The sequence below is a fragment of the Euprymna scolopes genome, chromosome 10 (assembly GCF_053919585.1).
Source record: "Euprymna scolopes isolate OS-2025 chromosome 10, ASM5391958v1, whole genome shotgun sequence".
Classification (NCBI taxonomy): domain Eukaryota; kingdom Metazoa; phylum Mollusca; class Cephalopoda; order Sepiida; family Sepiolidae; genus Euprymna; species Euprymna scolopes.
Window position 1 is genome coordinate 48,807,991 of NC_136491.1, and position 23,985 is coordinate 48,831,975.

Here is a 23,985-nt window from a genome sequence, read left to right on the forward strand (position 1 = left end):
AATCTAAACTAACATGACATTAATTAACCTTGGGTCACACCAGGTAGGCATAGCTAGATTTTACTTCAGTCTTGACCAGTTTTGATAAGATACATGGGAAACATTCTGATTGGTCAATGAACACTAAATTACTTTTTAATTGTGAATTGGATTTGCAGGTGTCTTAGACAATAGTTCTATATAATTCCTATTTTAAATAAGCAAAGAGAAAAAAAGGAATAGAAACTATAAAGCAGAATGAGAATAGACAGAAAGGCAGTGACTTGATATGATAGTAATCTATTTTGCTATTTCTTTTATCTACATAAAGTGGTTCCAACTTATTTAATCTGGTGAAGTTAGTTCTAATTGGTTAATAAACATAATTTTTGATTTTTAGTTTAAACATTTTAATTTGAAGTTCACCTTTTTTAATTTGTGGTTAAAATTGTGTAATGTCCTCTAAAGTTCAGATTTTTTAAATATCTAATTGTTGTGTATTTGAATTTGAGCTTTGTAAAAAAAATACACAGGAATAATTCTAATGAGTTAATGAGCAGTAGATTGTTTTCAATAAGTTACTCATTTGAACTAATTTTGTGGACAATGTTTATCAGTATTTCCAAATTCAACTTTTATTTGAGACTAGCAGGCCTCCCAGAGTTTTCCAGTCATAAAATATGGTTAAATATATTTTAATTTATAAAGATTTCATATTTAATATTATAGTGCCAATTCTCTATTGAATATTATATTATATCCAAGACAGAAAAGCGATTTTAAAAGTTAAAAAAAAAATGCCTTGGGTGCCATCGGCTAGAATTGAAACAAAAACGTTTAGCTCTCCAATGCTATTCGCTACCATCTAACATAAGGACACATGGATATCAAAACTTTAAAAATAACATTGTTAAAGATATAAATATATACTTGCGCATGTATAGAGGATGCACATTAAGTTGACTTACACCTGTTGAGTTTTAATTTTAAAATTTTGACCACTTAACAGCTATTTTTACTGGTTAGTAAACAAATCTATATTTTTTTCAACAGGTCTGAATCCCCTATACATCAAGTTTCAAGTCTGTAGACCAAAAATTGATAGTATTTTGGTAGAAACTATTCTGCACATACCCAGACAAGGTCACTTTTATATATGTATCTAAATGTGTTTTGAGCAGATAAAAGAAAGGAAGAAAAGGAAAGGCTAAAGCAAAATGAGTAAAGAAAGAAAAGAAAAAAATCTTTACTTTTTATCGTTCTTTTCAAGCATACTATAAATGCTTTTTTTGTTTTTTTATATTCAGGTCTTGCTTCCCAACCACCATAATCACACGGGTACTGATGTGTGGTCTCAAGGATTTCTGTGCTCATAGGAATAACCGTTCTGGTGGCATGCAGATGACTTCTGATAAGAAAATTCCCAAATTGGCATCTGTGGTTGGAATTCTAGGGCATTTAGCTTCCAAACATAGCCACAATATTCGCAAATCTCTTATGAACTTGTTTCAGGTAAGGCATGTTTTTGTTTGTTTTTTAGAGTAGTGTTTAACTTAGTGTCAGATGCAAAAAAAAAAAAATGTGATCATAAAATTAGCAGTTTGTGGGATATATTCCTTAAAGCTTTGAACTTCAGGCCTTAATGTAGTTTTGTGTCATATCCAGAATGGGTGGGGCAGAGAAAGCTTGAATAATTTATATGGTTCGGTAACAAGGTAGGCAGAAATTATAGAAAGGACTGAGAAAGTGTACACCTTGCCTAAGGTGTCTGGACTGTTTAATATTGTACCTGAGTCAAATTCTATTTAGCTTATACATTGTACTCTGGTAGGTACTGCAACTCTGATTGGAATGAAGTTCGAAGTAGTGAGAACTAAAGCGTGACTTCATACATATTGGATCAGGTTATTAAGGCTATCATTAACATTAAAGTTTGATTTTTCTTAACTACATTCATGCTGAAAATCTACAACATTTCCTCCTGCTACCAGATTTGAAGATACCATCTCGCTAACCTAAAATGTACAAAACATTGGGGTTTTTTTTGTTTTTTTTTTACTTTTCCCTATATAAAAATCTATCATTTTCTGAAAGGTAAAAAACAAAAACAATTTTTCTCAACAAAATAATCAAACCAAACTCTACGAGTTCGTGCTCTTCATACCAATATCCAACTTTCTTCACACTGGTATATTTGATACTTAAAACCTAGTCACAAACCAAATAAGTTTTTTTTTCCAAGTGTTCCGTTTGTCTTGTAGAACATTTAATTCTTTTAGTCATCACTAAAAATTCATTCAAGTATCTTGTTTAAAAATATTTTTGTTTTAGCCACAATTTTCATATTGTCTGGGGATGATTGTATCCCACAGATTAGGAAACAGTCGTGGTTCAAGCTTTTTTTTTTTTTATTGTTCATCCAGATTGCTGAAAAGAATTTTTATAAAACTTGTGTATCAATATTTGGACATGGACGTGTTAAAAACAAAATTTTCCACATTTAAGATAAATGAGTTAAAAGTGGAAATTTCCACTATAAATCTAAGAGTAGAATTTAAGCTAACGTGTTTTGGAAGTTGCATCATTTACAGAAAGTCCTGAATGACATGTAGCAAACAAGATAGAGAAATCATTCTCTTCGGCTGGTGGTTTGAATGAATTCAGATGTATTGTTCAAAGCTTTATTTCGCTCCTTGGGGAACGGGCAAGTAGAATCTTATTTAATACTAATGTTACTTGTGATGTATACTGTCTGTGATGCAACTGTGCTTCTAAAAAGAAACTTAATCGGCATAAAGAATATGAAAGCTAAAGAGCAAAAATTAGTTTTTGTAATTGGGTTACGAACAAGGAGAAACCAGAATCGGGCGTAGTCCCGTTTGCAGAATCTTTGACTTTGCATATTGACAGTTCTTCCTATATTGCTCACAACACCTGAATAAAGAAAAAAAATATAGTGATATGTCAGCAGTGAGATTTACGACCTTTGTGACATGTTGTCTGGTTTGATATAAGCTCTCCTCATTATACTCCCGAATGTTGCATATCGATGGCAAAAACAACAAAACATGGTAAAACACAGATTTATGCATATAAGATAATTTTGTTACAGTAAGGAATTCATTCTTCATTGAATTCCTATAAAACAACTTAATGGACAAAGGCGGGGGTGACCAAAATTTACAAGATTATAAAAAGTGAATAAATGACTCAACCCCCCCCCCCCCCAAAAAAAAAAACCAACAAAAAAAAACACCTACATGAATGCCATTACAAAGTCTGATTAACCGTTTGACATGGAGAGGGGGAGATATTGGTGTTGGGTAAAAGAAAATATAAATTACTTAGCTGGTTGAAGCAATCACCAATCAAACACTAGAATATCACAAAAAACAATGCATCCAGTCCTGAAGATTTCAGAATGATTGGAAAATGATATTATGATCCATCTATGGTTCAATTTTTTGTCTCCCCTTTACTCCTCACTCTTTCCTCTTTCCTTTCCTTTTTTCTTTCCTTTTATATTAGTATTTTCTCTTTCAGTTAATTGTTTGTTTTTGTCATTTACAAATTCTCCTCAGTCTTTAGGAGGCGTGTTAACTATTCATTATAACCTTTCCGCAAATCCTTCACTTACTTGGCATAAGCTCTGAATTGATTTTTATCTTATCTTTATGATGCAGACCAACGTTTCAAGTTATTTTATGATTTCATAATCCTTCACCATATTATTAAGTTGGTGCAAAAATAATGTCGTTTTTTTGATGTTGAACTTCAAAAGATCATAACTCCTCTCATCGACATATTTTTGCAAATGAGAAACAACTTTATTTATCCCATTAGCTTAGAAATCTGGCGTTCTGGAAGCGATGAGTCTTTCAAGGCTGATTTAGTATCATCTTGACTTTTGAAGCATTTTTCGTGCAGGAAGTTGTCAGGATGCTTGAAAAAAGTGATAATCGGTGGGCAAGAGGTCCGGTGAATATGGCGGATGAGACAGAATCTCGTAATCCAATTCGTTCAGCTTTTGCAGAGTCAGTTGAGCAACATGCGGGGTAGTGTTGTTATGGAGGAGAATTGGCCTTTCATAGCGACCAATCTCGGGCATATACGTTGGAGCTTCAGTTGCATTTCATCAATTGTCGGTAGTACTGCTTTGCCGTAATCATTTTGCTTGGATTCAAGAAGCTGTGATGGATGAGACTGGCCACAGACCACCAAACAGTCACCATAACCTTTTTTTTGGTGTAATTTCAGCTTCGGGAAGTGTTGTGGAGTTTCTCCGGCATCCAACCACTGTGCCGAACATTGCTAGTTGTCGTAGAGAATCCATTTCTCATCACATGTCACAAACCGCTCAAGAAATGAGTCATTTTTGTTGCACAGAAGGAGCATAGAAGACACCTCAAAATGATTTTTTTTATTATTGTTCAATTCATGCGGCACTCATTTATCCAACTTTTTTGACTTCCCTATTTGGTTTAAATGGAAAATGACTGTTGAGTGGTCGATCTTGAGTTCAACAGAAACTTCTCGTGTGGTTTTGTGAGGATCAGCTTCAATTAAGCCTTTCAAATGTTCGCTATCAACCGCAGTCAGCCAGCTACGACTGTCTTCATCTTCGAGGCTCTTATCACCATTGCGAAATTTCTTGAATCACCGTTGTGTTACACATTCGTTAGTGATACCTGGGCCAAATGCATCATTGATATCATGAGCTGTCTCTGCAGCTTTTCGGCCTAGTTTGAACTGGAACAAGAAAATTGTGCGGATTTGAATTTTGTCCATGCTGTGGAAAAGCTTGCAAAAAAAATGAATAAAGAGATTGAGAACATTAACGAATAACATGATTCGATAGAGCAAAAAAACGCGCTTCAAAATGATAAATAACATGGTTATATATATATCAATGAATTAATTCAGAAATCATAAATAAAAGTAACATGTGAGAAAACGATTTTATTTTTGCACCAACCTAATAAACTGAAACAAAGTATGTTTCACAATATTAATTTTGGTTTCTGTAAATACAATTTGATATTTTTGTCTACAAAAATATCAAATTGTATTTAGGTGATTTTGTAGTCCTTCACTATGTTCTAAACTAAAACAATAGCCATTTTGGTTCACTTCGCAGCACAGGAAAACTCTGGAATCATTGTTGCCCCTTTTTAGTCATTTCCATGTGAATTGACTTGGGCGCATGGTATGTGGGTTGATATGCTGTGTATTCACACCATGGCCTACCTAAGGAGATGTGGTGCTTCAAGTGTCCGTTCTCAGCAGTGGCTAGGAATAGAATAAATTTTGGAGAAGCTTTTGTCTGCGCATGATTTTGTTTTTCCCACTAAAACTTTCATTTCTGTTTCTAAATTAATTGCTTAGTGGCTTTTGCCTTCTTCGTTGCCATATTTGACTTTGCTTGTTGCTAGGTTACTTTGAGTTTTCCCTCTTTCGCAGGCAAAGAGAGATAGCATGAGAGTGAATGAGAGAGAGATGAGTAGGAATTTTCTTCTGCTCACATAGACACGTTAGCAATTAGATACCTTGCTCGTGATCATAGAAGTGGTAGGAGGTTTGCTAGCTGTCTGGTAGCTCAACTGAGGAGGGTGGGGAGTGACTGGCTATTGATGCATTCTGGTTCCGCTTTGATTTCACATCACAATTGCTTCAACTATGGTTGTTAACAAGAACAAAAAAAGAGAAAGAAGGAAAGAAATATCAACTGATTGTGCTCAGTAGTAGTACTACTACTACTACTACCACGTGTGAACAAAACAGCTGTTAATGGATGACACATAAGTAGGGATTGTTATAAGAAGCAAAATCGCCTGTAATGCTACAATTTATCCATTAATTGGGAAATTTTTATATGACATTAGCTGCTGCTGTGTTTTTCTTTTTTACATAGAATAGTTATTTTGCTTATTCTTTTTAAATTTTTCTTTTTCTATAACAGGATAGCTTCCAGCCTGGAGCCAACATGATGAGTCGACCCACTGTGCCTTTCCTCTTGCAACTGGCTTCCATGTCCCCCATGTTACTGCAAATTCTCACTACAGATCTGATCAAAATTTGTAAGTTTTAAAGGTGTCTCTTCTGACCTACTGATTATATATTGCTCACTTTAGTCATATGATAGGTGCTCGACTAAGCTTTGTTCACCCTGTAAAACATTCTCAGCAAACACTCACCCTAACTACATCCACTATCAGCAATTTTCCTTACTCTCTATCTGTACCTAAATCTAAACAAAAAAATTCCATGAGCAAAGGTTAATTTTCCCGGAACTTTATGCCTGTGGAACATAATACCATGGAGCTGCTTGCCAGCTGATTATGACATGGTTGTCTTCAAGTCTAAAGAAGTTCTTATCGAGTCATCCTCTTAAATAATTATTTTCTACCCAATTTCCACTCTCAGCGATCATCATAGTGTTGCCTCACCTGAAACTTATTAATTCTTATCCTTGAATGACCCCAGGGTCTTGATAAGTGGTGATTGTATAGTAAAAAAATATGTGGGGCAGTATATGTTTATATATTTATGTACAGGGTTCATTCTTAAGCTAATTAACCACTCATAATGAATTTTAGAATATAGTTGCTACTTGTTAGGGTAGGTAATGTGGGTTATATTTAGTTTAATTTATGGGTTGGATCAAAGCATAGTATCTATTCTATCCTCTTTGAGAGCTGAAGAATTCTCTTACAACTAAAACAACATTTATCTATTTTTGGTTGCAATCCAGAGAATTGAGAGTATCGGATCAAGTAAATACTTTTACAAATTGAATATTAGTGTTAATTTGTGCATCCGAACAAACAAAAATAGTATTTTTTTTTGAGTGTCACTATTCTAAAATCCAATAGTAATGTTTTTTGCTTGTCTACAAGTCTCTCTCTCTCTCTCTCAAATTCCAGTAAACTTTTTACAAAAATTCCTTCGTAAAACAATTTAATGCTATTAAATTGTTTTACGAAGCAGTTTTAAAATTTCAATTTATTATATTTTTGATTTCAATAAATATTTGATTAATAGTAAAAAAAAAATGTAATATTAATTCAATGTGTAATTATTAAATTTATATTGAGGTGAGAAATGCCAACACTTAAAGATGTTAATAAAGATGATACACTTAGCATCTCAAGGATGCTTCATGTCAAATTTTGTGCAAATAAAGCAAGTAGTTTTGAAGATTATGAGTTATTAACCAGCAGACATTCACAAATCCATAATTATAATTTTATTGTCTGAATAGTTTTGATATTGTCTGCCGCTTTTTGTTAAACTGATTTCCGTTTTTTCTTCTAACCAAGTAATTGATCCTTTTCCAGTGTCTCCTTCAGTGCTGAACAAACTTCATGACCAATTTGTTCCTTGGAAATCTGCTAATAAATCTGAATTTGACAAGTAAGTTTTCTCCCCTTCTTTATTCATCTATATATTAATACGATAGTGTGTGTGTTATTTTCTGTGTCACGCTTACATCTGGGTCGTTTATTATGTACTTCCATTTCTTGTCATAAATAATTTTACCAAGAATTCTTCATAAGTTTTGGCTTCAGTTTCGATTATGGTTGAAGGAACTTCAGTTATGTATATATATAAATATATATATTTTTTTTTTTGTTCACAAGTTTTTATTTCTGTTTCAATTCAAGCTAATGCACCCAAGTCATATGGATATATTTTTTATTTTAGAAAGCGCAACTTTATAAAAATTGATAAAACATTAACTCTATAATAATATCTGCAAGAATTAAAATATTATATTTAAACATACTTTATGACTTGTCTTTGCTGGGTGTTCGTGCTAGCTTAGATAAATACTTTTGCAGTTTTAACAAAAAGCTACAATAATATCAGAGCGTCTCCATTTACGCTGAACATCTATAGAATGCCAACATCAATATATTACATATGAATGAGTACCCTGTGGAATTTCTACAGGTCCTGCTAATATTATATTATTCTTTAAGTTCTTTTTAAAATTTAATTTGCTATAACAAAATGCTATTTTTATTATTTTCTTTTCTCCAGTATGAGCAAGCTGAAAGAAGATAAAAATCTAATCACTGGTTTCATGTCAATGAAATGAATGTCGGCGCTTGTGCATTATTTTGTCTGAAATCAAGTTAGATCACTTAACCTTTTATAACTTAAATGATGTAGATGAATAAAAAAAATATTAATTTTAGATGGCAGCGTGCTGAATGTAAGCAATGAACATTTGTAATCTGGAGGTATGTGGCTTCTACCCAGATACTGAACTAATATGTACAAGGCGTGTTTGAATCAATTTCCACTTTATTTATGCTGTTATATTCATTTATTTACGACTGAACAAATTGGTTCAACCAGGTCATAAAGGGTTAAAGGAAATCATATTGTTTAATCCAGAAACGATTGTCCATTTGACATAGTATTACAATTCACATCACCATCGATCCAACTGTAAGGTTCTGCTGGGGGATGCCTACTATACAAGGCCACACAATGGAGTGTGTAAATATGTTCACTGGTTGATTTGAATGTCAAATATAACAGCAGGTCCTGGGAACATGTTTACCAGAAAGAACAGTTGGAAATAAGTCATACACCATCTACTATGACTAATTCCTACAGTTTCATACCTTGAAAACAGAGTTATTAAACCTGACATACTGATATGGGAAAGAAGCAACCATAGTAGAAGTTAGTGTTTCCGATGATGCTGGGTTAAACAGTTGAGAGGGAAAAGATAATGAAATATCAACGTCTTATGTATGACATGAAAAGAAATTGGAATCTTAGGAAGATCTCTATCATTCCAGTAACTATAGGAGACTCATGCAAAATAATTTAAAGAACTACCTGGCAAATATACCTGGTGAACCAAGTGCTAGAGATTCAAATAATTGCACTCATAGGGATGGTTAGAATCTTAAAAAAGGTCTTTTGATAGGAATTTGAGATAGTGTGTGACATTCTTATATCCAGTAGAACGCACCATCATCAACTAAAATAAAATGTTAAGAAAATAAAATAAAAAGAATATAAGACTTTAGTAACAACTTTGTAGTCAGCGCTTATTTTATTTATTTTTTGTTAAGTCTAATATGTCGATGTAGAAGTATGGAAAATGTTGCTGCCAGATTTCAAGCAGAGAATTGATCAGTTTTTGTTGGTGTAGCAATATCAAGATATGGGTGTGGGAGGAAAAAAATGGTTAGAATCGGAAACTTTCCACATAAGATTAAAATTAAGCAGAGAATGGAAAATTCCATTAAGAAGTAAACTTAGAGATTGTCCGTTCGTATTCGGAAGTCTGAAATGAGATGTGAAAAAGAACAAAAGATCTGCCGTTTTTAGTCTGTAATCTAGACATGTTTGGGTGCTGCTTTTCCAAGCTTTTTGTCTGCCCCTTTGAGGCCGGGGAAATGAAATGTTCACGTAATGCTGTGAATGAATAAAGCAACAAAGTTTTTTTGCATTTTTTGATGTTCATTCATTGGAAAAATTATTGAAGAAGAAAGGAAAATGGCTGCTATCATCACAAGCAGAGAAAAAAGCAAATAATAATGATGGATATTGTCACGACTATAACGAGATGCCATTGTTAACTTGGCTTTTACTGACTTGCATGTTAGAAGAACTATTGTTTTTATTAACAAAAGATGGCAATCCATTGGAATCAAAGAAATTCTCCCACTCTGCTGCGCTGTGATGCCTTAAATTATCAACAAGAAACCTATGATCATCTAAGGTATGGATAATGCCATCCAATGTATCCTTTGGATATATTCTCCTATCCAATTATTTTGGGATTGGATTATTCAGGCTATTCTTTTTATCTTGAATGTTATTTTCACAATGTTGCAGCCGATATAAACCCTAACCGTCTTTAAGTTCATCATATCAAACTCTGGAATCTGAATGGAATTTCAACCAGAAGTGTTTTTTAATATATGGGAGTAGATTGCTCTTTTTCTCACAACCATAACTTGATAGAAGCCCTAAATAATTCTTACTTACATTCTCATTGAAAACAGTAGTTCGAATAATCTAAATATAATCATCATGTTTGGTTTAACATCTGTTTTACGTGCTGGCATGTTTTGGACAGCTTTAAGAAATTGACTTCCAGACTAATCTATCTCTGATTAGATCTATATTTATCTTTCTTTCTCTCAAGTTCGTTTTTTATCACTTGCTTCCATGTTTTCCTTCGCCTTTTCTTACTAACTTAACCTGCAACCTCCATCCACTGTACTCTCAGCTATCCTTTCAACATGGCTATACGATCAAATTCTCTTGTTTTGCTTGCATCTTTATATACGGTTCAAATTTAATCTTCCTCTGAGGTCATCAGATCTAAACTTGTCTTCAAGATCCACATTATTCAGCTAGTGTATCAGTCTCACATCATTTCTCTGCATGCAATGCATGCCCTCAAGTTTCACTGGCTAGATTTTGTTTCCATACATTATCACAGTGCATGCACATTCCTAATAGACTCTTCCAATGGTCTTATGTATGTGTGTCTCGCAAAAACTTTTGACAGAGGTGACATATTTTCACGAGATCAGTATCATTTTGAAGCTCGACCCTTCTGATGACAAATATTGAAAAATTGGCTAAAAACATTAATTCCTTCATCTTCAACTGAGCTGAGGAAGGCCTATGATGATTTAGCCAAACATGCATGTGCAAAAAAATGCTTTCTTGAATTAGTTTAAATATAAAAAACTGACTTCCTTTCGCTCGTGCAGTCATAGACCAGTCGTTATAATGGCAATGTCATTATCTTAAGATTGCACGTTTGAGCCGAGATATCAGATATATTTTTTTTGATATTTTCTTTTTTTTTTTAAGTTTTAATATTGAAATAGGGTTATTTATGCCACTTTTGCATTCGTTTTTTTTTTTTCTGATTTTTTTCTGAAGTTTTAACATCGTTCACTTTTTCTTTATTTTGCATCACGTTCGCTTATTCTTTACTTTCCATTTTGTTTTGATTTACCCCCCCCCTTCATCCACACCTCACATATAACGCTGGGTACCCCCGCTAGTTTTAAATAAGAAAATGACTTTCAAGTAATATAAATTATCAATCCTTGTGTAAAAAAAATTAAAAAAGAAAAATTTTGAAACCAATTGTTTTTGTTTTTATATTTGATTTGATTTTTTTGTTTTAAAATTATCTTTTAAACTTTGCATGTTTTCATTCAAAAAATTTCTCTTTGCCAGTTTTCTGCAACTCGTCGTTCGTTTAATCATCAGAAGTGATGTTGGTGCCTATCAGGTGCTCGTCTTTCTACTCAATTCTTCTTCTCCTGTTAACCGGACGCAACCAGGTGGGTTAATGTTTTTTTTCTTTTTTGTATATTGTCTATCTTCTTAGTCAGATATTGTTTATATCGTAAAAAGAATTGATTGTTAAATTCTATTAGAATAGTTAGATATTGTTTATATCGTAAAAAGAATTGATTGTTCATTCTTTTAGGAAACTGAATATTAAAAAATGTCAGCTAAAGAATGAACAATACAAATTAAAAATATATTGTTAAAAATAGGTTAGAATTATATGTCGATAATTCTTTTGTTGCTAAAAGTGTGTTTGGAAAAACATGCATAGCCACATTTGGGAAACACACTTATGGCGTTATAGCAAAAGGGGGATTCTCAATATAGGAGCTAGAGTTAGTCAGAGAGGCAGTCAGAGAGAGAGTTGAGAGTCAGTCAGTTGGCAGTCAGTGGTCAGCTGACCCTTTGGAAGCAAAAGGAAGAACGTTAAACCATGTAGATTCAAATTTGAATTTCTGATGGCATCAGCATTCGACCGGTCCAATGAATAAAGAATCATCTTTGTGTTTTTGTAACTGTTGTCATGTGTTATCTTTCAACACTCAAAAAGTAATGTGTTAATCATCTTATAATGAACATTGTGTAACCCTTACAAGATTATGCATCGCCCCTCCTCTGTTAAGAACTTTCTCCATTCAGTATCGATATGAAGTCCTAAGCATTTCAGAACTGTATATGTATAAATGTCTTCTCTCCATCAACGTTATATATATATGTGTCCCCAATGTGAACTCCCCTGTCATCTTCTTAAATATGTCCCCTATTCAACACCCATACTAAGAATAAAGAAAAATCTTTGAGTATCTATTCATGATGGAAAGAAAATATCTTCCACCAAAAATCACCTAAATTGATCAAGTGGTTTTATTTGAAAAGAAAATCAAATTTTATGGCTAAACAACAGTCAATGATATCTTGTCGCCATTTTGCAGAAGAAGGGGGATAATTGTAAATAATTAAAACTTCTTTTAGATTTTAAAAATTCATTCTGAACATGGTGTTGGAGGCCTACTAATTTCTAATAATCACTTAAAAAATTTTTTTTATGAAAATAAAGTTACTTGACAAATTTATTTGATCTTTGGTATACAGTATTTTCTTTTCATCATGGGTTCATATATCATAAAAATTCTTTATTTTTGTTTTTTCTTGGAGGGTGAGTTATGGACTAACTCCCTCTCAGATCTGATATGACATATATCTTTGTGAACATTCTAGCTGCAACTGGCAATCTCACCTGATAAAATTCACTGCTTATCTTGCGTCGCTTAACTGTTTGTATCTCATTTTCTTTTGTTGCAAGAATAAAATGCATTTAGTTCGGTTCCATAGTGCACTTTCTCCTATAGATGTGGGCAACTTTTACAGGGTCTTTCCTATAAATACCTGAAAGAATGGGTGAGGGCAACACCAACAACAGGATCAAGCTAGTCAAAAAGTCGTAGAATGCTGATTCTTACAAATTACAAACTAGGTCTTCAAAAAGATGTAATGAATTTCTTGCTAAGACATAAATTCATGAACAGATACAATTTTTTTTTTTTTTTTTTTAATGAATTTTGTTATAAATAATTTATGCTTATTTAAAAAGCTGTTATTTTTTTCAGATGCAATGGAAGAAGAAACCTGTCGACGTGAAGTTCAAAATGTCTGTAAACATCTTTTGGTGAGTTTATATTTCTTATGTTTTACACATTGGCAGAAATTGACTTCCAAACTAACCTTTCTCTAGCCAGGTTTTTATTTCTTATATCCTCACAAATTCATTACGTCGTCATATATTTTCCTTGCCCTTCTCCTGTCAACTGACCTTGCTATCTCAACTGTTCTACATCCATCCTACCAATGTGACCAAATCAACAGTCTTGTCTTCTTCACACATCTCCATAAACTGTCCAGACTGATCTTCCTCTAAGGTCATTAGCTTTTCTTTAATACCCACACTACACATAGTATCATTCTGAGACCATGCATAAACAGAATACACACCATACTGAATATACATGCATGAAAAGACTCCATTTTTTGCTAATGAAATGTAGCAATGTTTCCATTCCAAATCTTGATGAACACTTCATACCAAGATTTGAGGTTGCGTGAAAAAATAGCGTTAATATTGGAAATCTTCACATAAGTTTAAAATTAAGCAAATAGAAAATTCCATAAAAAGTTAAGATTAGAATTAAGACAGTTTGGCAGGACATCATAAACAAAGTCTTTTGTTTGGTTTAATTGTTTTTGTTTTATGACATATCAACCTTTTTGAGGTTATTTAATGTTAAATCCAGTCATTTCGGTAAGTTTTTATGCATAAAAAAATCAAAGTTTTTTATATCTTCTAATATTTATTCAGTGTTTGATTTGGTTGTTTTGTAAAGGAAAATTGTTTTTTGGCTTTGCAGAACATGATTGAGTTTTTCAAAGGGAAAGAAAAAAAAAACAATAACAATGTTTGGTGCATTATAGATCAGGACGTCAGCATCTTCAAACAGTCTGATCTGGCAGTCTTTTGGATTGATGAACTGATAGGATTTGGTCACCTTTTTCAGAACTTTTTATCTCTTGTGAGTGGACAATGTAACCTAACAACACTAAAAATACATAAAATAAAAAAGATTAACCATCACTGTGCATGTAATGATTATGTTTTTAAATTTTTATTACAATTACCAGAGAAGAAAATAAGATGGTTGCTGCTATCATTGTAAATCAAGAGGAGAAAAGAAACAACTGTATCTACTATTAAAACACTACTATAACGATGATCGTTACTATCCCCCACAGCTATTTCCTATAAATGAGATAAGAATTGGTCGCGATCAAAGGATTCCTCATGCAATGTTATATCATTAGAATGTTGTAAAAAAAAAAAAGAAAAATATTTGTTTCAAATTTTGAGAACGTGCAGCATGTTGTCTTTTGGAGAATGATTTAAAGCTTATCAAGATCAAAAATATTCAGCTGGAGAAAGAAGGGTGTCATGCTCAAGGACCTCTTAAGAATCAAAATCGGATAACACATAAAAATGGATATTAAACCGAATATGATGATCTATTAAATCCAAAAATTTGTACTGTGAAATCATGGGATTTATTTTTCATTTTATTTTTTTGTCTGCTTTTCTTTTTAGAATCATTTGTGTTGTGAGCTTCAGAAAGTTGTTTACTGGAAACAATCGAACAAAGTAATTGAGGTGCCACTATTGGCAGCATTGTCCAAATGCCAGACAAGTTTAACGACGGATTACCTTAACAGTACAGGTCAAAGGTCAGTGCATTTTATTTTAAAATATCTTCTATTTTCTTTTAATTTTCTTTCTTTCTTTTTTTTTTTTTTTTTTTTTGTTTTTATCCAACAATGAGTCTTTACTTATCAAGGCTGGAAGCCACTAAAGGATGAAGGTTGTTAAACTAGATAGATTGGCAAGTGAAGATGAATATGCCAAGAGGATTGAAAATAATGAATAAAAATTTGATGAAATATGGGGACATGTGTTTATTGACATGAGATTTGAAGATGATCATGTTGTAACCCTATTGAAATAGGTTTGATACTATACATTGCCCTGTCTTGTATTACATTACTGTGGTAACCAAGTAACCCAGAGAAAAAAAAATCTTTTGTTACATGAAAGATCTTAACTCTAATTTCTCTTTATTAGTTTGGTTCTTGTCTAGAATTCCCACGATACTAAAATACAAACTGTTTGATGTACATACTCGTGATGAAATTGATCAAGTAGTTTTCAAAGAAAATCATTTTTGAGTGATAATAGGAATTTCTATGCATCACAACATAAATCTAGTTAAGTATGAATTATTGAGTTATCTCCCTTTGTTTCTCAACATTTTTTTTCAAAATGGCAGATGAGATGCTAACTTCTTAGATACTCGTAAAATTTGATTTCCTTATGTAAAAATATTACTACGCAATCAATTTATGTGATTTTTGGAATATTAGTTTCATCATGAGTAGTGCTGCTACCAGATCAGACTGTCTGAAGATATTGACTTCCTGATTCAAATACACTGTACATCAAAGTTTTTGTCACTTTATCTCTTTGCAAAGCTTAATTATGTTCTGAAAAACAAAACAGAAACAACATTCCCCTTATCCCCATCCCCCGTTTCTTTTACATCCTTCTCTTCTAACCCAGTCAGTAGGGCATCAGAATATGCTGGCTGTCCTACAGAGAGTAAAAGTCCCACAATGGAGCCACCTGTTGGCTGTAGGTGGCGATCCATGATGTTTTGCGACGGGATCCTAGGGGTTGAGCATTGAAATAATACTAACAACGAAAAAAAAAAGAGCAATGAGGGATCTTTTATAAATTAAAATTAAATTAAATTAAAATGGCACCTTCAATTTTTATAAAAGATCCCCTATTGCTTTTTTTTTTTGTCATTATTTCAATGCTATCGATTTCACCTGGTAAGATGATGGCCGAAAGGGCTCTTGAGAGATTTCTGCTTATTTTCAAATGTATCAATATATATATATAAGTTGAATTATTTGTTGTACTGACATTGATATTAAAAGTCTACTTTTTCTATTTAAAAATTATTAAAACAAACTTAATATACTCAGTCATGGATATGCAAGTGACTTCATAAAGGTTAATTGATTTGCATATTCCTTTGAAAAATAAACTCTCATTAATTAATGATTCATTAATTAGGTGGTAGGGTTTGTGATAAGGGCACCCAGGCTAATAAGCTTTAGTCTTGAAAAGACAAATGCTATAGGTAGGAGAAAAACGGTCATTAGAGAAGAGAGTTCCATAAGCTTTCAGTTTCTGGAAAGAAGCTACTGGAATAGGAATCTGTATTACAATGAAGTATCAAAACGCTAAATTGATAGACCAGTGACTTAAACTCGCTGGAACAAAGGAAGCAGGGGATAGATCAGACAATTCTGAAGAACACATACTATGATAGTATTTATAGAAAAGGCTGAGACTAACATCACATCTGTGAGAGAGAGGTCACAGAGAATATAAAAGGCTGAGGGCCAATCAAATTCCAGATAAGTTTCTGCACCTTATCAAAAACCCTAACCCCTAACTTTATCAAAAACCCTTCCCCCTAACGTTATCAAAAACCCTAACCTTATCAAAACCCTAACCCTAACCTTATCAAAACCCTAACCCTAACCTAATCAAAAACCCTAACCCTAACCTTATCAAAAACCCTAACCCTAACCTTATCAAAAACCCTAACCATAACCTTATCAAAAACCCTAACCATAACCTTATCAAAAACCCTAACCCTAACCTTATCAAAAACCCTAACCATAACCTTATCAAAAACCCTAACCATAACCTTATCAAAAATCTACCCCCTAACCTTATCAAAAACCCTACCCCCTAACCTTATCAAAAACCCTACCCCCTAACCTTATCAAAAACCCTACCCCCTAACCTTATCAAAAACCCTACCCCCTAACCTTATCAAAAACCCTACCCCCTAACCTTATCACAAACCCTACCCCCTAACCTTATTACAAACCCTACCCCCTAACCTTATCACAAACCCTACCCCCTAACCTTATTACAAACCCTACCCCCTAACCTTATCATAAACCCTTAAAGTGGTCAGAGACTCACCAGTTAAAATATGACAACAACACTCCAAGTTATGTTATTCCAAATTTGATCAGCTTACCTTCAGTTTGTTTTATATATATATATTTTCAATCTTTTTTAAAAAATTATTTCTCAGGTGCGAATGGTATTTGAAATTCTTGACCTGCATTGCCTTATATGCTCCTGGTAAAGGAGCCTCTGAGATTTTGAGTGTTTTATTAACGAATGCCAAAAATTCATCACAGGTGAGTTTTTATTTACCTTTTTTTTTCTAATAGTCCGTTGTTTTTGAGTAGATCAGCTTGTTTATTTATAGAAATAAAACTTTCAACAATTTGTGTTGCTAAAGAGCTAATCTGATTGAATTCTACCAGAAAGTTGTGAGTGTAATATTATGTAGCACTACTAAGACATTAGTAATGTTAAACGTCTTCGTATGGTCTCCAATCCTGTTGACAGAAAACAATTGAAACTGTTTGACATGTTGTATGTAGTATGCTCAGTGATTGATGATGTTCCTCTCTAGTCATCATGGCAGTCATCATGGAGATGTTCCTCTCTAGTCAATGGCAGTCATCATGGAGATGTTCTGTTCTTTTTTTTTCTCTTTTTGGCTGGAATTTAAAAGAACAATAAATACTCCATTATTTGCTCTGGGGTTTGTTTGCTTTTTACAACAATTTACAACTACATTTAGGTCATCAGAACCAAGCTTATCTTTAAAACTCATATTACACATCCATCTTATTATTCTCATATCATTTCTCTCCATGCAACTTGTGTCCTCAACCCTCACTAACCAGGTTTCATCTCCAAACATTATGACACTTATATACACATGCCTGATAGACTTTTTCTTTGGTTGTCTGTGGTAACACTATTCCTGGTGAACCAAGTGCCAGAAAAATCCAGACAATTGCACTTAAGGGTACAAGGATATAAGCTCTCGGTTGGTTTCAATAAAAAGTAGGGGAATCTTGGCAGCTGGTTTGGCTGCCCCATACCCAGCATTAAAATCTTCAAAGAAAGAAAGTGAAAAAAAAAAGTTAATAATTGTAGAAGTTCCTTAAACTTACTCCATCCATTCGCAAATCTTGCAGTCACTGTAGCACCTGTTAGATTAAATGAGATTAAAACTAAAATGACTGTTAGTGAGGTACAATTAGTTTACTATATATATATATATAGAAGGTTCATATTAAAATATGTTGTATAAAGTATTTACTTCAAAAACACTTTTTTTTTTTTTTTTTTTTACCTAAATCAGTTAACAAGATTTCTTCTAGTCCAGAAAGAAGTGGAATTGGGCGATGTGGACATCTTACAAATGACCATGTCCCATCTGGTCGACTCATTACAAACGAAAAGTCATCGAGAAATAGATCGTCTCTATTTGCTTCGGAACCTTTTCCATTTGATTCAATGGGAAAAAAATCCACCTCGACAAGGAACTGGATTTTGCAGGTAAAAAACTTTTTCTCTTTCGTGACAAGGTAAACAAATAAAACAAACAAAAACAGGAAACGAGAGTCAGGTAAAATAATTACTTAGTCATTATTTGTTTAATAATTGCTTTTTAATTTTTCTTGTCATCTGTATATATAAAAGCGAAAATGTGTGTGTATGTTCACTTTTTGTCCGAGAACGGCTTTTTTCTGAGAAGCGATCGGTCGACTCACTTCTTAAAACTTTTTATATCATGTCTAAATGATAATATCTGTGAGTTAACAACGGGGGTCACCTGTCTATTTAATTTGCTCGACTTTGAAAAGATAAATATTCAACATTAAGCTTTTTCGTATAATAAAAGTGAAACTAATTCTAGCGGCATTTTTCCGGAAACGTCCGAAAGCAATCAGCTTTGATCAATATGGAGTTTCTTCTTATATCAGAAAATTGCTATTCAATTTGGACAATCTCCTTTTTATGGGGAGCTGGTTTTCCCCACAACATCTTAAGGAAACAAAAAAAAAAAAAATCCTGCCTCGTAGTAAATAAAATACTGCCCCGCAGTCAAAGTTGGCCTCATTAAGTCATTAAGTATAGGCACCTGCCAATTCGTAATACTTAAATAAATTCAATCATGTTTCCGTTACTATTTCGTGGTGGCCCAGTGGTTAACGTGCAACGTTTTTTATCACACTTTAATTTCCAACTTCAACTCAAGGGTTTGGGTTCAATCCTTCATACTTACCTATCAAAACTTTATTTTTATTTACCCCCCCCCCCCCGACACAAACACCCGGATGTTTTGATTTACCTATAACCACACACACCTCCAAGCACTCGGGCAATGCCGGGTACCCCCTACTAGTCTATAATATAAATCTCACCTGTCTGTTTAAATGTATGTATGTCTGTCTGCCTAAAACTTTCGCCAGAGGTGACAGATTTTCACGAGATCGATATCGTTTTGAAACTCAACGCTTCAGATGACAAGTATCGAAAAAGTGTCCAAAAGCATTAATTCCTTCACCCTCAACTTGGCACTTTTCTACAAAGAGGGGTCGCTTTTTTCGCCAATATTTTCAAAAGTCATCCTCTCTTTTCGATTGACTAGCCTTAATTTAAATCTTCACCATTTCTATTTTGGCGATAGACGCAATGGAAAAGACTTCACTTTTTTTTTTTCACATTCTTTTCCTCCTTTGTAGTACGGGTTTGCGCCTGCCTGCTTACTACCACTTTGTTTTTTTTATTACTCAACACACACCTTCAAACACCTGGGCAACGCCGGGCACCCAGGCTAGTCATCTAATATATTAAACTACCTCGATCAGTTTGACTTTCATTTAAATTGGCAAATCAGTGCTGTTGGTATTGGACTAGTGCAACTCTTTTGCCTCAAAGGATTCAAGTTCTCAATGTTCATATAAATTAATGAGTTAATGCTATTTGTTCTTTGATACATGAACATGTTTGAAACATGTTTTTTGGTACATGAACATGTTTGAAACATGTTTTTTGATACATGAGCATGTTTGAAACATTTGAAAAATAGGTACTTCTACAGTTTAATCAAGACATTAAAAAATGAAAATATTGAAAAAAAGGTTATATTGTACGTATCCATTATGGAATGAAGTTCAAAAAATATTTTGATCAATTCATTTAGATTGCACAAGCAGCTGCGTCTGAAGAGTGAGGACGTCAACTGCAATGTGCATTATCAAAAAATGTTCAAATGACTGCAGCATGCATACTGTACACTAGTGTAGGTTGATTTTCAACTTTTTTAATCTTAAATATATTTGAAAGTTTGGTATTGGTTTTTCCCAAACACGTCTGATATGCAACAGCTTTGGCCTAGTGATCATCCCATTAGTTCATTGTAGACTCATTCTTTAATGCTTGCAAATAAGCTATCTACAAAATCATTAGTTATTTGGGTGTGAACGCTTCATTTTCAATGTCTGTAAGATGTTGATTTAAAGCAGTTAAAATCCTTAATTGTGAAATATAACTAAAATAACCTTTTCTGATATGTCTTGAGAAATTTCTGTTTTTTTTCTTTTTTCTTTAAAAGAATTATTTTTTTTAAGAATTTTTTTTTTCTGTCCAGTAAAAAAGTGAGTTGGTTTTCCTTTATTTAATTTATCATTGTCACCAGTTAATGTGTACTGCTGATATTTGTGAGATATGGGATCTAAAAAAGAAAATAAAAAAAAAAAGAAGATCCTATCAATTGTGTTTTCTATTTGATGTTGGTGAGATTACAAATGTGCTCAACGTCTAATGTAGTTTGATTATTTACCTCTTGCATCAACTCCATAATGCGTTTGGATATTCCGACCACTAGAGAGCACGGTTGACTGAGGAAGACATTGTTTGAGTGCATAAGAAATGATATATCTACATGCAACCTCACTGATGTCAACTGTTGCACTGGATTGCAAGAAAGCCTGATATGTTGCCTGATGCTGTGCAACTTGAACATCTGGACACTTGCAGTATTCTAAACGAGATAGTATTTTTTGTTTAATATTTTATCGAATTATTCTTAAAATGCTTTTTTTTTTTTTTTTTTTTTTTTTTAAATACTGTTAATTCTGGATTCATCTTAATTTTTTTCTACTCCATTGCTGTTCTAAATCTAACAGCAGCCTTTGAGACTTTACACGACTGGTTGCCACAGTCGATTGAAAATTTCTTGGGGGTGACTAAATGTCGTAAATCACTTGCCCGCCAGCCGATAAAAATAAAATTTCTTTAAATAAAGAAATGGGAAAAACTCATTTATTTTACGACCCTCTTTAAATATGCAGAGACTTAGAATGACCTATGTCTCATCATTTGTGCATTCTTTCATCTCTAGCTGTGAGACTGTTGGAATATCGTATTGAAAAAAAGAGTGGTCACGCTAAAGGTCAACAAGAGGTCAAATTTACACATTCGGCGTGTAGTCAAAATGTCGCCTTCATTTAGCTCTCTGATTTTGCAATTCATTTGGAAAAAAAATTCTTCAACGCTACAACTACATATACTTCATGTTTACAAAAGTAAAGACGAACATTTGAAAGAGGAAAAAAAACGCATCGTTCTGTCAAGCATCTGAAGAAATGATTCTTATTTCTATGGAACAATAATATGAATGATGCTATATAAAGAAACTGGTGTTGTATTTTAACGTTTTGTTGAATATTTACTGAAATGTTTGTTGATTTACAAGAGTTAAACAAATATTTTCTTGTTTGATTATACACACGGTAATTTCTTGAATTGTGGTAAAATTATTTACTATTATTGACTGAAACAAAGACATAAAGTCGGGCGAGCAAAAATATTTTAAGGCAAGTAAATTTTCCCTCACACTCGACTGGCGATTGAGTGATTTTTTTTTTTTCAAATCTCAAAGGCTCCGAAAATCAGGTGTAGTTAGGGTTTTGGATGGAGCAGAAGTTATAAGAAAGCTAGAAGTTGGAGTCTGATTTGTTTTCATCTTTAATTAAACTATAAACAAATTGTCTGAATATTGGAGAACTTTGAAATAAGGAGTTGATATAATAAATTTTGGAATCCTAAGGAGTTGGGGTTGAATATTTTGAAACTTTACGAGTGTGAGTCAGAATCTGTCAGCCACAGGCCTGAAACTACCAGAGTCTTGGCCATTATTGAGATGGCTTGTTTCCTGTTGGTTGAGGTATGGCTTTCATCTTGTGCAGTTTTAGGATGTCCACTCTCCCAGGCTTTGCCTTCTCCCTTTGAGAAGAAATTAGTTTGCTACTAATTGTCTCAGGCATTTTAACTGGAGAATGTCAACAGAGCTATCCAGGCATATTTTGCAAACTAAAGTGTTCTTCCTCTAGGGTAGTGACTCTTTAATCCCACTTCCCAACCCTTATGTAATATCTTCCTAACCCTTATGTAATATCTTCGTGCCATGGGAGAGATAAAGATGGAGTCAGAATTAGACTTTCTATTTTCTGACTTTGCAACCTTGACGAAAATATATAATACTTTGTTAGATTGTACTCGTTTTCTGATTGGTCCTTATTCGTCACTCGTAGTTTCTTTTCTCTTTTCAGATCCTATTTGAGTCAGAGCATTCACGAGCATTATGAAACATTTTTACAACACTTGAACCATCATGACCTCTCGGTGTGTGCCATGTGCCTGAAGCTTCTCATTGCAGTTGGCCTGCCGCCGGTCATTAGCTGTGCACAGATCATGAAAGCTTGTTCCATCCTTACAGCTCTTTTCTATCGGATCCTTCACCTTACAGGTATGGTTCTCCCACGGTTTTCGCTATAACCCCATGATTGTCCTCGCAAATTGACTGCCAATGTTCGAACAATTAATCTGACATTATGGATCATGCCCACCCTCCAACTCCAGACTGCTAGGAAGTGATATTTATTGGAAGTTAATGACCCAAAACAATACAAGGAAGTGATTTACTAAGGTTCACAAAGGTTATTGGAAAAAGGATCAGGTAATCATCTTGGAATGACTTGGAAGGCAAGCAATTTCTTCTTATCAGTCACTCTGAGACAAAGACGAAACTTTTAGAATTTCCGATCTTGATTCAATAAATTCAAGAGTCTGAATTAGTTTTAGAGACAGTTTGTACTTCGGAACAGTTGATGGACAGGTTGTGATATGGGACATGAGGAGATAAGCTGATCTTCTGACAGTGATGGCCTTGACACACAACTAAGATATGGATGTTATTGTTTGACGGATCAATTTCCGCAATTGTATTACACATGCATCCAGAATACAACCAATCTACACACAATGTGTCGAAGTCTGTTTCTTCTTGTGAGTTTATGTTGTTCTATTTTTTTTTTTTTTTGACTCCTGTTCACCCCTAATAAAGCATATCGCCACTTGAATGTAATGGGCTACTATTTGGGACCATGCATTTACATTTAAACTTCTGCATATCAGTACAGTCAGGGTAGCAGGAAGGGAATTCCAAAGTCTAGCTGTTCGAAGGTAGAAACTATTAGAAAGCTTTCTGGCATTTAGGGACCTCAGCAGTGAAGGTGTGTGATTTTGTTGCTAAGCAGGTTTGTTAGGCATATGTACATCGAGGGGGCACAAGTGCAACAAGTTCATCAGAGCACATTCCATTAAAATACTTGTAAAACAAGCACAGAGATGCAACATTGCAGCGATGGGACAGGGGTTAGAGCTTAGTTGACAAAGTGGGGCCGATTAGATTTAAAACTTTTTTTTGGACCCTATCCAAGGAGGAGAGGCTAGTGGTAGATGCACCAGCCCAGACGTGCCAGCAATACTCCATGCATAGGCGAATGAGGGCCTTGTAGAGGTACAGGATGCTCTCAGGTATAAGTAGGCTTCTAGCATGATAGAGGGAACTAACCTTCTTTGCAGCAGCCTTCGTAATGTTTTCAATGTATTTGTTCCATTTCATTTTGTCTGTGAATGTTAGGCTAAGGATATTGAAGGAAGAATTCTCAGTTAGGGTGTTATTTGTCATGGATATCAGTGATTATAGAGGTGTCTTATAATTGTTAAAGGAGACCAGCTTAGTTTTACTAGCATTAAATGTTACCATCCATTTGCAACCCCGTTCTACTACAGTCTGAAGGTCATTTTCTAATGAT

General features: G+C 33.7%; 1 protein-coding gene across 1 annotated transcript in view; it reads left to right on the forward strand.

The window, feature by feature from the left end:
- Positions 1-1,286: 1,286 nt before the first annotated feature.
- LOC145285989 (integrator complex subunit 5-like) overlaps positions 1,287-23,985 on the forward strand; it is a gene marked incomplete at its 5' end in the record, with an annotated part of 61,852 nt that continues 39,153 nt past the window's right edge. Inside the window, 9 exon segments of the mRNA XM_080134580.1 lie at positions 1,287-1,491; positions 5,939-6,056; positions 7,317-7,392; positions 11,212-11,318; positions 12,936-12,994; positions 14,459-14,595; positions 17,049-17,157; positions 18,180-18,376; positions 22,438-22,634. Of these exon segments, the coding sequence (XP_079990706.1) occupies positions 1,287-1,491; positions 5,939-6,056; positions 7,317-7,392; positions 11,212-11,318; positions 12,936-12,994; positions 14,459-14,595; positions 17,049-17,157; positions 18,180-18,376; positions 22,438-22,634 (1,205 nt within the window).